This window comes from Podarcis pityusensis (genome assembly GCF_964106645.2).
Source record: "Podarcis pityusensis genome assembly, chromosome: 5".
Classification (NCBI taxonomy): Eukaryota; Metazoa; Chordata; class Lepidosauria; order Squamata; family Lacertidae; genus Podarcis; species Podarcis pityusensis.
The window spans coordinates 48,320,230-48,335,219 of NC_138032.1; the positions used below are offsets into that span (position 1 = coordinate 48,320,230).

The 14,990-nt window shown below is 45.3% G+C and overlaps 1 protein-coding gene across 1 annotated transcript; it reads left to right on the plus strand.

The window, feature by feature from the left end:
• Nucleotides 1–9,370: 9,370 nt before the first annotated feature.
• On the plus strand, nt 9,371–14,781 carry ADRA2A (adrenoceptor alpha 2A). The gene has a single exon (XM_081006242.1). It carries the CDS (start codon nt 10,084–10,086, stop codon nt 11,443–11,445), a length of 1,362 nt encoding a protein of 453 aa, XP_080862368.1. The 5' UTR covers nt 9,371–10,083; the 3' UTR covers nt 11,446–14,781.
• The last annotated feature ends 209 nt before the right edge of the window (nt 14,782–14,990 follow it).

Genomic DNA, 14,990 nt, shown 5'->3' on the forward strand with positions numbered 1-14,990 from the left:
GAGGTTGCTCACCTGACAGGGTAGAGCTGCTGGTGTTCTTATTATGATTATATCCATATTTATTTATATCCTGCCTTTTTCCCAGACTAGGACTCAAGGCAGCTTAAAAAAAACTAGAACAACACAGATAACATACAGAAAGCTAAAAACATAGACAAGATAATAGTTAAAAAGCAAATAAATTATAAAAAACAACATAAAAAATAAATTCATTAAAATGCAGACAGTTAAAACAGCACTATTAAAAGCCCTAAAAGTGGCCCACTCAGTTCAGTGGGACCTACCGTTGGGTAAGCAAGCGTAGAGATGCAGCAGAGGAACATAGGGAAACGCCAACTCTCTGGCTGCTTCTGGCTGAGCCACCATAGCTCAAAATGGATTTATAACATCGGGCTATAAATCCATTTTTGAAAAGTAGTCTTAACCGTCTCCCTGTGAATGGCTGTCATCAATTCCTTTGTGTGCCGTCATGAAGGGTTTCACAGCTCTTTGATCCATGGTGGTGGTTGATTAATTCCCACCTTTCTCCTTTCCTGCAAAAATATTTCTCTCTTGGTGCTGTTGTGGAGTCATTCGCTTGTCAACTCTCTCAAGCCATAAATCACATTGGGGCATAGGTTGCATCTAGTTTTATATATTAGACAGCCAGATCACCTTGCCTTTAATCCTGGTTCAGAATTCTTTATTGCCTCTGGAAATGCTGCACTATTTTAGAAAAACAAAAAAACACCAAGCCACTTTTGAATACACTTGTGAATTTCAAAATCGACATACTTTGCTCTTGCAGCACCAAATTTGCTGATTGCTCACCGCCTGCTCTTCAAATCCCTGACACTTCTGATTGTCACTTCCCTACCATGAGCCTGTCAGTAACCATCAGTTGCAGATGGATGTAGCAGACTTGCTACCTTCTGGCTGCAATGTAATTAGGAAAAAAAATGAAAAAAAACATCCCAGCGCTGGTAAACTTAACTGCAGTGACCTAATACTACCAGTAGGTGTCGTTGCACCCTTGCACTCTTCGTTTTCTGTAGCTCAACTCTTTTTTAGTTTTTGCTCCAGTGTTGGGTTTTTCTTTCATAATAGAATTTTTTGTTGTTGTTATAGAGGGGATTTTCCTTTATAACACAACTCTTCTATATATTAACTCCGAATTTCCTGTGCTAAGCAGTTGAACATAATGGAATTTACTTTTGTGTAGACATGTAAAGGTTTGCACTATTAATTAGCTACTTAATTTTGCTTACAAAATACCTGCGATTATGGATTAATGTTTACAGGAGACATGGTCACCTGGTAACAGGGGCTTAGAAATGATGTTCTTTTGATGTTCTTAATAGGATAAGCCACCATTATTTTGTTTAGGGCTTCCCATAACAACCCCATTCTCTCAGTACCTTGTGATATTTTAGCGCTGACACCCAGGATTAATTAGAAACTTCCTATTACTTCCTATTACTACCCTGGGAAGATGGAGGCATTGTGGGTTGAGGTTCCTGTGCCTTTCCTGGATGGGGTGACACTCCTTTTGAAAGAAGAGTTTTGGAGTTTGGAAGTCTCCTGGCTAGGAGTGCCATTTACTAGCTATGGCTAGACCATTCATGGACAGCCATGGTGATTCAGGCTCGGGTAACCTCAGGACTCAGTTATTGCAATGTGCTCTATGTGGGGCTATACTTGGGCCTACTCTGGAGGCTCGAGCTGATGGAAACCTAGAGGGTTGATAGGAACAAACTATTTCCAGCACACAATTCCAGTGTGGCCCACACTCTGCTCGGACGGTTTCTGGTTTCTTGTATTAATTGTCAAGACCCTTGACAACATGGGTCCAGGATATATCAGAGATCCCGATTCCTTATTTCCCTACCCAATCATGGAGATCTTCAGGGGAGTCACTGTGAGTAGCCTGCTTATGACTTTGATGCATGCCAGTATTGTGGGGCCAATTTAATGGAACTCTCTTCCAGTCAAAGTTGGACAGGTCTCTTTCTGGCTGAATTTCTGTTGCCTCTGGAAGACGACGACTTCTTCTTTTTAATCTCAGCAGACATTTTAATTGGATTCTGATTTTATAGCTGTACCTCATTATTTCCTCTGTTCTGAGTTGCTATATACTGCAAAGAGACCATTGTATTTAAGCAGCATATAAATGGTCAAAATAAACGAATAAAAGTATCAAAGAATAGTTTTGTACAGATTGTTACTGGCCGTGGCACTGGATGCAGAAGGGTCATATCTCCTCCCCGGAGGACATGTAGTTTACTTTATCTAGGTGGAGGCAGGACGAGAGAGGGTGACTGTCTCACAGTGATTATCTATTTTACTTGATGTCACCAATATAGAGATACTGAGAACTCTGGCTGAAGAGGAGGTCAACCATCAAGGCCAACAGAGCTGAGATGGAGTTGACTGTATGTCCAACTTAAGAACACAGAAATACAGTGGTGCCCCGCAAGACGAATGCCTCGCAAGACGAAAAACTCGCTAGATGAAAGGGTTTTGCGTTTTTTGAGCTGCTTCGCAAGACGAATTTCCCTATGGGCTTGCTTCGCAAAGACGAAAACGTCTTGCAAGTTTGTTTCCTTTTTCGTAAAACCGTTAATACCCAGGGTGCATTGCTTGAAGAGGTGCAGTTGCGACTTAACTTCGAGGAGCAACTCATAGCACGCTGTGTGGTAGCCTTTTTTTGAGGTTTTTGAAGACTTTGGTGATTTTTGAAGCTTTTCCAAAATTTCTTTTGCAGCCATTTGGTAAGTTAAGCTTTTAAAACTTTTTTGGGGGTTTTTGGATTTTGGGTTGGGGTGTTTGGAATTCAAGGACTTGGTGTTGGGGAGGGGTTTGCAAGAATCTGGAAGCTTGTGTGTTTTTTTCTGCATTTTTATGATTTTTTGTGACCATTGGGCCACTCTGCTGTTGTTTTTTTTCAAAAAATCTGGATTTGAATTTCTGTGTGGTGGGTGGCTGGGGGAACAGTTGAGGAGGGGTTTGCAAGAATCTGGAAGCTTGTGTGGTTTTATTCTGAATTTTTATGATTTTCTGTGACCATTGGGCCACTCTGCTGTTGTTTTTTTTCAAAAAATCTGGATTTGTATTTCTGTGTGGTGGGTGGCTGGGGGAACAGTTGAGGAGGGGTTTGCAAGAATCTGGAAGCTTGTGTGGTTTTTTTCTGCATTTTTATGATTTTCTGTGACCATTGGGCCACTCTGCTGTTTTTTTTAAAAAAATTCTGGATTTGAATTTCTGTGTGGTGGGTGTGACTTTAAAGAGCACTTAATAAACTCTTGTTGTACCAAATTTGGCTTTGTTTGGACTTTTTTTGACCATAGGAACGCATTAATTGAATTTCAATGCATTCCTATGGGATTTCGTGCTTCGCAAGACGAAAAATTCACTAGACGAAAAAACTCGCGGAACGAATTAATTTCATCTTGCGAGGCACCACTGTATAGGAAGGGCTCTGGTGCATCAGGCCAAAGGCCAGGCCAGTCCAGCATCCTATTTTCACAGTGGATTCACATTCTATTTCTCCACAAACTTGTCCAACCTGCTTTTAAAGATATACGAGTTTGTGACAATGGCTATGTCTTGTGGGAACTTGTTTTAACAGGCGATTTCTTCCCCAAACAATTCCCTGTGTCATGAATTCTGATGTGAAACCTACACTAAAATGCACTGTTTTCTCACGCTAACAGTGTTTGCAAGTGACACATTCCCAATGGAAACAGATGCTGAAGATATGTCTATGGTCCCTTGTATCCAATGCAGGGCTACGTAACCGCCCTATCAGCCCAAGGATTTTTATTTGTACAGTGGAACTTCCTCCCACTGCACCCTCCCCAAATCTGCTCTGTGGGGGGTGTGGTTTGGGGATGACGACCCCAGAACAGATTCAGGGGGCAAGTGAAAGGGATGAGAGGGAAGTCCCATTGCACAAGTGGAAATCCTTTCGCTGATGGGATGGTTACTTAGTGATGTGTTGGAGAAATGCCAGTAATGCTAACACTTTGCTTACACATTGGCCCTCACTCAAGGATTTGTCATGGGCCACTCAAAGGTCTTCCCAGCACACCCTTTAGGAATCTAAAAGCACCTTAACTCTAAATGTGAGTTTTGATTTCGGTTCATTCTCTTCTGTCCAATATTTGAAAAAGAAAGCACGCCTGTCCTTCTTAAGAGTGGAACTGGACAAGGGTATACAAATGGACATGTGTGGGGTACTGTGCCAAAGCGCCTTATCCCCATTTGTAACAGAGCTTAAATGTAGCAGCAAAACTCTGCCGTAATCAGAGCAATCCTGGTTTGCTCAATCCAAACATACAAAGCTTGGATGCCAAAGGAACTCTCTTTGATGGCAAAGTTTGTACACAGCACCTCCTCTAACTGGGATCTTTCAATGATTCACACGGCAACAGGACCTGAATGCCTTTTTATGGCACTCAGAGGCATCAGGCTTGATTGATGTTAGACAAATATCTATAAAGAGAATAGCACAGACATTTGAAATGGAACTTTCTTACCTCCCTGTTTGAGGAACTACTTCTTCAGGAAAGATAAAACATTTCATGATTAGGCACGCAATCCTGGCCATCAAACATTTTGAGCCAAGGGCATCATCGCCATAGCCCTGACCTTGCCTTGCTTCTGATTTTCTTCTTGGAGATCAGACAAACAAATGAAGAGTTCTGCCTGCCACCCCCTTCTTTCTCTTATCTATCTTTCACACAAACACAAACATACGACAGATGCTTTTGAAAATTCTCCTCCATCTTTCTCCTTGGATTTTGGTGTTTCAGGTGACTGAGTTGTGTTTCTGGTGCTTTAAGAATCCTACACAGGAAGCTGCTTTCTACAGAGTCCATCCATCTAGGTCAGTATTGTCTGCACTGACTGACAGCAGCTCATTGGGGTTTCAACCAGTGGTCTCACCCAGTGCCACCTAGAGATGCCCAGGATTGAATCCAGACTTTCTGCATGCAAGGCAGCTACTGCACCACTAGGCTATGGGTCACACTCCCTTTACAAATCATATACTGTTTGTTTCAGTTTCTGAGAAATAGATCTCTTCTTGTGCAATTTGGCATCTCTCTCCCCTATTCTACACCACTGATGGGCAGCTGTGTGGGCACTGGCGAAAAAGCAAACCGAGCATCCACTTACTCTGCTTGCATCACGATTCTTTTTCTGGCTTGTGGGCTGTCCTACTGATGTTCACCCAGAAGGTTGCACAATGGCAAAGCACAAAATAATCGGAACGAAATCATACATAATGTGTTTGAGTAGATTACTAACACAGAGAGGGGGTGTTTGGGGAGGAGATGGAAGTGCACGCATTGCATGCTCCTGTTCTGGAACAAATTTGGAAATCAGGAAGAGTGAAACAGAGGGCAGAGTGAACCCACGAAATAAAGGAACAGAACAGAAAATCCGCTTGTCCTTAACACATGCACAAATGCCTGTCAAAAGCCATATTTTGCCACAGCAAATATGACACATTTTCCACCTATCTTCCTAAGCTGCATGGGTGAGGCTGGGCATTTCTTCCAATAAAGTTCTGGTTTTGTGAATAACACACAAAAACGGAAACTCTCTCTTTGTGATCCTGGTCCAGACAGGCTCCTGCGCAACAGTGGGCTGCACATCCTTCAGCGCCCAAGAACTCCCCTGCCCATCTGAATCCAGACCCTTCTGTAAATCCTGACCACAGTGATAAGCAGTTCAGAAAAGGTAAGGAGAAGCGCCTAAGCAAGTGACAAATGGTATGAGAGCTGATCCTGCCTGACAAAATGCACAAAGCACAATACTTGCATATTGAGGTGTTAAACTAGAGTGGGGGGGGGGGGGCTGGCACAGTCCAGCGAAGAGGATCCACATACTCATACAAGTGCTGAATCTTCTCTCTGGGAGATAAAAACAGCATTTGGCACCACTGAGCTGTGGCCCTTCTCCAAGTAACACCACCGTGTATGTTTAAACAACGCACTTAAAGATAGTTATGAGTACCCACTAAATGTTTAGCATCGCACCATTGGTTTTACACAGTACTTGCAAACCACTTAGAAGTCTGTTTTGGCATGAAATGGTGTATTAATGAATTACTACTCCTTCTACTAGCATGGCTAATGATAGGAATTGTAGTCCAACACATTGGGAGGGCTGCAGGCCCCCCATCTCTGCTCTAATACCTTCCTGGGTGTTGTCTGAAGGGCATCTCCTGCATCTTTATGCAGTGTGGTGTAGTGGTTAAGAGCAGTGAACTCGTAATCTGGTGAACCGGGTTCAATTCCCTGCTCCTCCACATGCAGCTGCTGGGTGACCTTGGGCTAGTCACACTTCTCTGAAGTCTCTCAGCCTCACTCACAAGTGTTTTGTTATGGGGAAGGAAGGGAAAGGAGATTGTTAGCCGCTTTGAGACTCTTTAGGGTAGTGATAAAGCGGGATATCAACTCCAAACTCTATCTTTAATCACTGTCTGAGAGGGAAGATCATGATCACCACAAGTACTACAATGAGAAAAGCCTGCTCACGGCTCTTAAAGGCAGTGGAATCCTCAGGTGTACAAAGGATACAATCCAGAGTCAGATTAATCATGTTAATATCTTACTGAAATTAATATGATTTGGAACTGTGGGCTGATAAATCCCAAATGCTGGTTTAATAAAATATGGAATACAGTTTACGAACATACGACGAAAGAAGGTATAAAGTTCAAGCAAATTTATAGAATGAGTTCATTTTGATATTTCAGAATGGTAACTTTCTGGCCAATATCCAGTTGTATTCTTCTTTTACTTTACTATATTTATCTATTCTTTGTATCACCTTTTTATGTTAATTTGCACTTTTAAAAAAATAACAAGTGGGTGATTCATGTAATATGAGTACAGAATGCCTGAGACCCAGGTAACCTGTAGTTTTGTGAGTGGATGGGATATAGGCGATGTGTCTGTGTGAGGATGAGAGAGGTGCAATGAAGATGTAAAGCAGAATCCTATGCATGTCTACTCTGAAGTAAGTCACACATAAGGTAGGAATGATTGTACAAGCCCACTTACCTGGGAGGAAGCCCTGCCGATACATTCCTTGAAACAAACCAGGACTTTCTGCACATACTTATTTCAAAGCATCAAGCTACACAGCAGGTGGGTGTGTTTGTGTTCTGGGGAGTCTTGTAATGCAACAGGCTTTCTTGTAGGGACCGTCTGTGAACAGGGAAACACTGGTTTGTCTAGAGTTTTGATGCAGTTTACTGAACCTCAAGATTGGAAAGGGACTATGGACCTAAACAGCATCTCACCCAGCCTCCCTGCACATGCCAGAGTAACTGAAAGCAGACTATTCACTAACCCATGCGTACAATTTGCTGTGCCTACAAACTGACTTGCGTATATACTAGAGACTTAAATGGGGTGCCCCAAGCTCAGTCTGCTGTGAAAGGTGAGATGGGATGTTGGGGTGGAGGCAACAGGAAGTGTGGGAGTGCAGTCCTATACATGTCTACACAGAGGAAAGTCGTGTAGAATTCAACAGGACACACTAAGGCTGCGATGGCTGCTTACTTGCGAATAGTCTCATCTCTTCAGGTCATACTTGAGAATAAGTGGGCACTGAAGCTTTGGATCTGCACCACGCATTTAAAGCACATCCAATGAACATTTATAGCACAAGACTTTCCTCCAAGAATCCTTGGGAGCAGCAGTTTCCACCTCACACAATTACTGTTCCCAGCATCCGTGTCTATTGTTCCCAGGAACCTCTGGAGACAGTAATGCACTATAAGTGTGCATTGGATATGCTTGAAATATATGGTGTGGGTGGGCCTTGATTATGAAGGGATTACTAGGTTTTTCTAGAGAAACAGGGATGTTCAGTGATGAACCAGGAAAGTAGGCTAGTTTTGAGAACACAGGGCCTGATGCAACCCAAGCGAAGCATGCTTTTAAAGGCTCATGCATTTCAGTGGGAGAATTGAGAACTTACATGGCTTTTCCTAGTGAAAAACCACGAGTCAGTGCTAAATTTTCCCATTGAAATCAATGGGACTTTACAAAAATGATTACGTTTTCCTGGATTGGGCCTTGAGTTGTCTTTTGGGAATCCCCATGCATAATCTGGAGATGTGTGTGTGTGTGCGTGCACGCGCATGCATGTGCATAGATTTATTTTAGCACTGTCCTTTGTGTGTATGTCTGAGTGGAGAATGTGGACACTGTAAGGCAAGGAATAGCTATCATGGTGACCTCTAAATGTTGTTTACCCACAACTCCAATTGCCATCAGTCTCGGGCAACATGGCCAATGTTAGGAATGGACTCTGACAACATCTGTTAGGTGTCATGTTGGCTAGCTAGCCCTGATGTAAGCAGTGGGTGTAGGATCCATGGGCATAGCCGGGGGGGGCAGGGGGCAGCTGCCCCCCTAAATCAAGTAAAAAAATAAAAATACTTAATTGACCAGCTGCATCGCAGATAACACGGTTATCCCCCCCCCCAACGTAAAGGCTGCCCCCTCCAAAATAAATCCCGGCTGAGCCCATGGTAGGATCTTTGTGTACAGAATAAAGAGGTGCCTATTTGTATGGGGAGATATGTAGACATTCCTTAGCCAAGGGATCTGGGCAGGTGCTGTGTGCATTTGCAAGGGGTGCAAGTGGCCCGTGCTGGTCTCTGCAGCTCTTATCTGTCTTTGTGCACAGAGGTGGTAGAAGTGACCCAAGGAGGGACTTGTGACTGTGCAATGGCTGTGCAAGGTGCATGCTGCTCTTGTGTAGGTGAGCAGTTGTGTGTTGGCCCCACGCCAGTTCCTCAAGAGCCAGTGCAAGCAACATACCACTTGTTGGTTTTGCCTAACTTTCCCTGGATGAGGGAGACGAACATATGAGAGAGAGAGAGAGACGGCGGCATTGTACCCCGGTGAATGCTATGCACAGTGGAGAGAGGATATCCATAGCTGTCAGGTGCATGTGTGTGAGAGAGACAGAGAGAAAGATAGATGACAGATAGCTCTGTTTTGGATGTGTGCGTGGCTCGAAAGTGTGCGAGAGAGCAAGAAATCTCTGTAGCCGTGCGGGTGGGGCGCTAACTCGCTCGCGTCCAGCCAGCACCGTGGGAAGTTGCTGGGCTCCGCGGGAGCGCCCTCAGAAGGGCGCAGGTGGGCGAGGGCGCGCGTCTTGCCAGTGGCCCGTCGGAGTTTCCTGCTCTCCCTTCTCCGCCTGGGGAGCGAGCGAGGAGCGCGGCGCTCTTGCGAGGCAGAGGCGGAGAAGCGCGCAGGGGGCAGTCCCCACGTGGCGCTGACGCTGCTGCTCGGTACCACCGGACCGAGCCCGGGCTATAAAGCGAGCCGGGAGCGGGGAAGGCAGTGCTCGAGCGGGCGCCACTGGCTGCGGACGGCGCTGGCTCCGCCACCGACGAGAGTCTGCTGGGCGCGCCCCCTGCGCCGCTGCCGCCGCCGCCTCCTCCTCCTCCGCCTCCCTCGCGCCCCGCGACTGGCTTCAGCGAACCGCGCGGCGTTTCTCGCTGCCGTCTGGGATCTGCTCCGTCGGCGACTGGGAGCAGAAGCCGCCCCTCGCGGGTGGGGAGGTCCTACCTGCCTCGCCGCCCTTTCAACTCTCTTGGACCTCCCGGCGAAGGTAAGCGGGACTTTCGTCGTCTCCCAGCCCGGCGGCTTCTGAATGGCTTCCTGAGGAGCCCCTCCCTTCCAGGCTGGACTTATTGGCGACTTTGCGGGAGAGGCGGAAGACGGGGTCGACTTCGTCCCGTCGATCCGCCCGGAGATGAGCTAGCGAGGGCTGGGAGGGCAGAGGCGAGCCGCGCGCTTCCCTGGCCGAAGGGAAACCCGGAGACGGCAGAATCGGAGCCGGCTCCCTCCCCAGTGGAGATCGCTGTTGCTGCTGCTCCTCCTCTCGTCGGTTATCGTCAGCGGGGACTGAAAGCTGAAGGCAGCGGTTGTTCCTGCTGACTGGATTAAGGCTGCTCTTTCTGACTTCCCCAGACCGGACTTGCTTGATCCACCGGGCACCCAGAGCTCCCCTTCCTCGCAGGGTGTGTGTTAGGGTCACATCCTCCAACAGCCTACCGAGCTCGGGTTGATGTTTAACCTGGGGAGGCCGTTCACCGAGAGGGGGGGAATCTCTTCCCTGGCACACCTGCACCACCCGCTGCTGGAGGAAAGCAGCTACTCCCAGCACATGGATGGCAACGGGAGCCTGAATGGGAGCGACGGTGGGCAGAAAGGGGGCCTCCCTTATCCCATGTACACCACCTTGGCCCTCATCACCCTCGCCACGCTGCTCATGCTCGTCACCATCTTTGGCAATGTCTTGGTCATCATTGCCATCTTCACCAGCCGAGCGCTCAAGGCCCCTCAGAACCTCTTCCTGGTCTCCTTAGCCTCGGCCGATATCCTGGTGGCCACCCTGGTCATCCCCTTCTCTCTGGCCAACGAGGTGATGGGCCACTGGTATTTTGGCAAAGTGTGGTGCGAGATCTACCTGGCCTTGGACGTGCTCTTCTGCACCTCTTCCATCGTGCATCTCTGTGCCATCAGCCTCGACCGCTACTGGTCCATCACCCAAGCCATTGAGTACAACCTCAAGCGCACGCCGCGCCGCATCAAGAGCATCATTTTCCTTGTCTGGATCATCTCTGCGGTCATCTCCTTCCCACCCCTCATCTCCATCATGAAACAGGGCGACCCTGACAGTCAGCAAGCGAAGCTGAATTCGGAGAGCAAGGAACCCAGTTGCAGCATCAACAAAGAGACGTGGTACATCATCTCTTCCTGCATCGGCTCCTTCTTTGCTCCCTGCCTTATCATGATCCTGGTCTACATGCGCATCTACCAGATTGCCAAGAGGAGGACTCGGGTGCCTCCTGGCAAGAGAGCGGAGGCCGCAGAGAGGAGGCAGAATGGTCTGGCAGATAAGGATGACATGCCTGCAATGACCAAGCTCAATGGGGAGAAGGCAGCCGTGGCAGGAGGAAGCCAGGAGAGGGAAGAAGTCAATGGTATAGACCTGGAGGACACCTCTTCATCGGAACACAATGAGAGCCATCAGACCAGGAAGCAAGAGAGGCCGCAAAGGGGCAAGGGAAAGACCAAGCTAAGCCAGATTAAGCCTGGGGACACTTTGCCAAACAGAGTTGATGAGGAAAGAGATGCGAAAGCTTCCCGGTGGAGAGGCAGGCAGAACCGAGAGAAACGCTTCACTTTTGTGCTGGCGGTTGTGATTGGGGTTTTTGTGGTCTGCTGGTTCCCTTTCTTCTTCACCTACACATTGACTGCCGTTTGTAAGAGCTGCCCCGTGCCCGATACACTCTTCAAGTTCTTCTTCTGGTTTGGTTATTGTAACAGTTCCCTCAACCCTGTCATCTACACCATCTTCAACCATGACTTCAGGAGATCCTTTAAAAAGATTCTCTGCAGGATAGACCGGAAAAGGATTGTGTGAGGGATGGACTCAAGTTTGTTTACAAGAGTTGTTTATGGAAGAGAGGCTCAGCTCTGGCTGGGCTTTGGAAGTGGGTGGCGTCTTATCCAGTGACTGGCCTTTGACTTCTCAAAGACTTCAGGTGACTTTGGCCTTGGCCCAGGTGGAGATGTTTCTGCCCAGTGATGGCTCTAGAGACCTGTTTGTAGGTATTGTTTCTATACACTTACAAGCTGGGCTTATGGCAAACTGAAATTAACTGATTGGAGTGTGTAAGCCAGGGAAACAACAAAGATGAAAATATAAGTCATATATTTCAGAAGCCCTTTCTTTCTATTCTTGCCCTTGGGACGATATGTCCCTGACGTCCTTGCAAAACTACAGTATTGCATCTTTGAGATCTGTACATCTTTAACTTTTGTAGGAGAAAGCAGCTTTGAAACCACTTTAAATATTTCTTGAGAACTTGAAATATATGTGGGGTGGGGGAAAAATAAACAAAGACACATCAGAATGAACCTTCAGAGCCATCTCATCCATCTTAAAAATGACAGTATTAAATGCTAAGATTTCCAATGTGGTTTTGGCTTTGTAAACTGATAGCATAAGCTTGACCATGGCCAGTGTTTTATTATACACCCTATATGTATTTTCTTTTTTTAAAAAAAACAATGTTTATGTTTTTTGTTTATGCAGTATTGTTAAAAAACTTTATTTCCTCTTTTCCCATCAGCTGAAAGAAACAAGCATTAAAAGTTTCACAACTGAGAAGCATAGTACCTCTCAAAAGGATGAGCTCCTTTTAGATTTGTGATGCTGAAGAGCAATTGGGTTCTTAAAGGGTTAAGATAAGGTGCTCTTCCCTTGAAGTTACTCCACTGTGTTCAATGCTAACTTATTTCCCCTACCTGTGACTGTAAATAGATAAAATGATAGATGCAGCCTTTTTGTTTTACTTTACAGTGTTACCTGATTTGCATTGATTACATTTTCATTTGTGCAAGGTGTCTGCACAAGAAAACCATATTTCATGCACAAGGACACTTCAGTGTGGGTATGGAATTTTTTAAATTATTATTATTTTGGAGTAACTGTAAGCATGTCAGCTTTCATTTTTTCTCTAATTTCAGGTTTGGTTTATAAACATTTTCTTTGATTTGTCCTAGAGAAAAAGCAAATTATTGGTGTTATTCTACACCATATGTAAAAAGCATTCATAGCAGCACAGGGAGGAAAAGAGTCAATAATTGTGTTCCACACCCCCCACTGTCCCAGCTGATGGCAAATAAATTCCTTGTCCAATAAGACAAACATCCTGAATATGATTAAAAGGGTGTAGGATGGGAAAGCAATTGGGGACATCATTTAAACATTATAAAAAGAGTATTCGTTTAAATAAAAACTGGTCATGATAGTTTCTAGCTGGTGATGGTGGTTAAAAACAGACATATATTCACAATGCTAAGGTTACCCGAGTTCTTCCTTGAAGGCAAATTTCTTAGTTGAATTGGCCCTTTTTAATTAAAAAATGTCTCCATTCTACAGGACACAACTGATGCCCCTCCTTTCAGACCAGTCCTCTTCTGACTGTAGTAACAGGCAGCAAGTCTCAGCGCTGCCTCTTAGCTTTGAATGTGACAGCTCTATTCAGTGAAACAAAACAGCTGTTAGATGTGATGCTACAACCAGAGGAAGGGAAGCAGAGGTAGCCACTGAACACTGAAAGTGTTACTCGTGCCCAGCTTTGAAATGGTTTTCTCGCTGGAGAGCCTGCTACAGCCGACATTTCAAATGCAGAACTTCCTTTTAAAACAAACCAATTTTCTAGGGAGAGGAGATGATGACTCTTCTGTAGAACTGCATACTGGTATATACAAAGTTGTGGTGTATTTCTAAAGTGCGCAGGTGCACACATGTGTTTACACAGCGGGACATGCCATTGGCTATGCCAGCACAGTGCCACAAAACGGCAGTCTTAACAATGGCGTTGCAAACCTGTTGCAAAGATGACTCATTCTGGCAACGCAGGGAGAAAATGCTTAGAAATGAACCAGGGGTTTTGGACTGGTATATGTATTTCCCTTCCTTTTTTTCTTTTAACGGTGTGATAATATTCCTTGCAGAAGGAAACCTTTGTGATTTCCCCCGCTCATTGCAGCTACTAAAATATGAAACGCCTGAATCTTAATTTTTCCCTATTTGCTAGAGAAAGAAGAGGATTTGATACGGAGGAGTTTTATTTCCGTTTTAGGCAAACTGCCTGCATTGTGGCTCTGTCCAATGATGTCCTGTGCTAGTTGAATAAGGTACCTCATTTGGGACACATTATGGGGCCTCTTCTCTCAAGGTTTCATAGGAGTGCTCAGGGCAGACTGGCCACTTCTGAGCTGGGGTATTAGTCTCTGGCAGATTCTGGCTGGCTAGGAGTTCAATGGTCCTTCGAATGGAAAGCACAGTCTGGTGTCTGGTGTCCATCACTCGGAAGGTGGTGGACTCTCCTTCATTGAAAGCTTTTAAACAGAGTTTGGATGGCGTCAGGGATTCTTGAGTTTGGATGGCATCTGTCAGAGATTCTTTAGCTGTGATTCCTGCAATTGCAGGGGGCTGACCCTCAGGGAATCCTTCCCAACTCTATGGTTCTGTGCTTCTTTAGGATATCAGAGCAGGCACAACACCACAAGGCACAAATCCAGAAGAAGTTAGAAGTGGTTAAGGCTTATTTAGCTGGAACACCAAAGTTGTCTCCAGCCTGTGCACACATGCCTGGAAACCGATTTCTTATGAGTGCAGTATAGCTTTAGTTTATGTATGGAGCTCTGGTTCAAATGTGGAGCGTCCCTGCCCATCAAAGCTGCTCTGCTGTTATTCAGTGGGCGAAGGAATCATGCATACCCATTGGTTTGCACATACAGATGTTCTCCTACCATTGGCATTTACAGGGCCAGAGCCATGTCCAGATGTGTGATAAAGCACTCATGGGACTCTTCTTTCGGGCTGATAGTTTTTAAGGCAGAATAAATCACAGTTTTTCAGACGGCCAGTCTGAAGTAGCATAAGTAAGAAGTTAACTGACCGTTGCCAGAGGATTCCTTTTTAAAGAATTGCCTATTTTTTAGGATTTCAATATTAAGTTAACGTATGCATTCATGAAACAAATGGATAATATTTTACATTGAGGATAATATTGATTTTTCTGGAATGTGTTTTTGAAACTTTAATTGCACCTGGTACAACCACCTCATCAATGCCATTTTTTTTTTGCTTTTTAAGAGAATGATACCTGTAAACAGATATGGCCATAATGTTTTTTTTTATTTACAAAAAAATAAGAATAAAAAGTTTACACATTAAAAAGCATGTTACATCTCAACTTGTCTGTATTTTCAGCCATTTCCAGGTTTTATGGACTTACATGGAAATGGGAAACTGACCTTTTAAAGCACCTGCTGAAGTCGCCTCTTGTAGTTTGCATAAGTCATTGTTATGCCTCATGTTAATGTGAACAATGGTTTGCTTCATTGTGCACCGACAGACTGACAAACAAGCCTTTGATATTATTTTGCTTT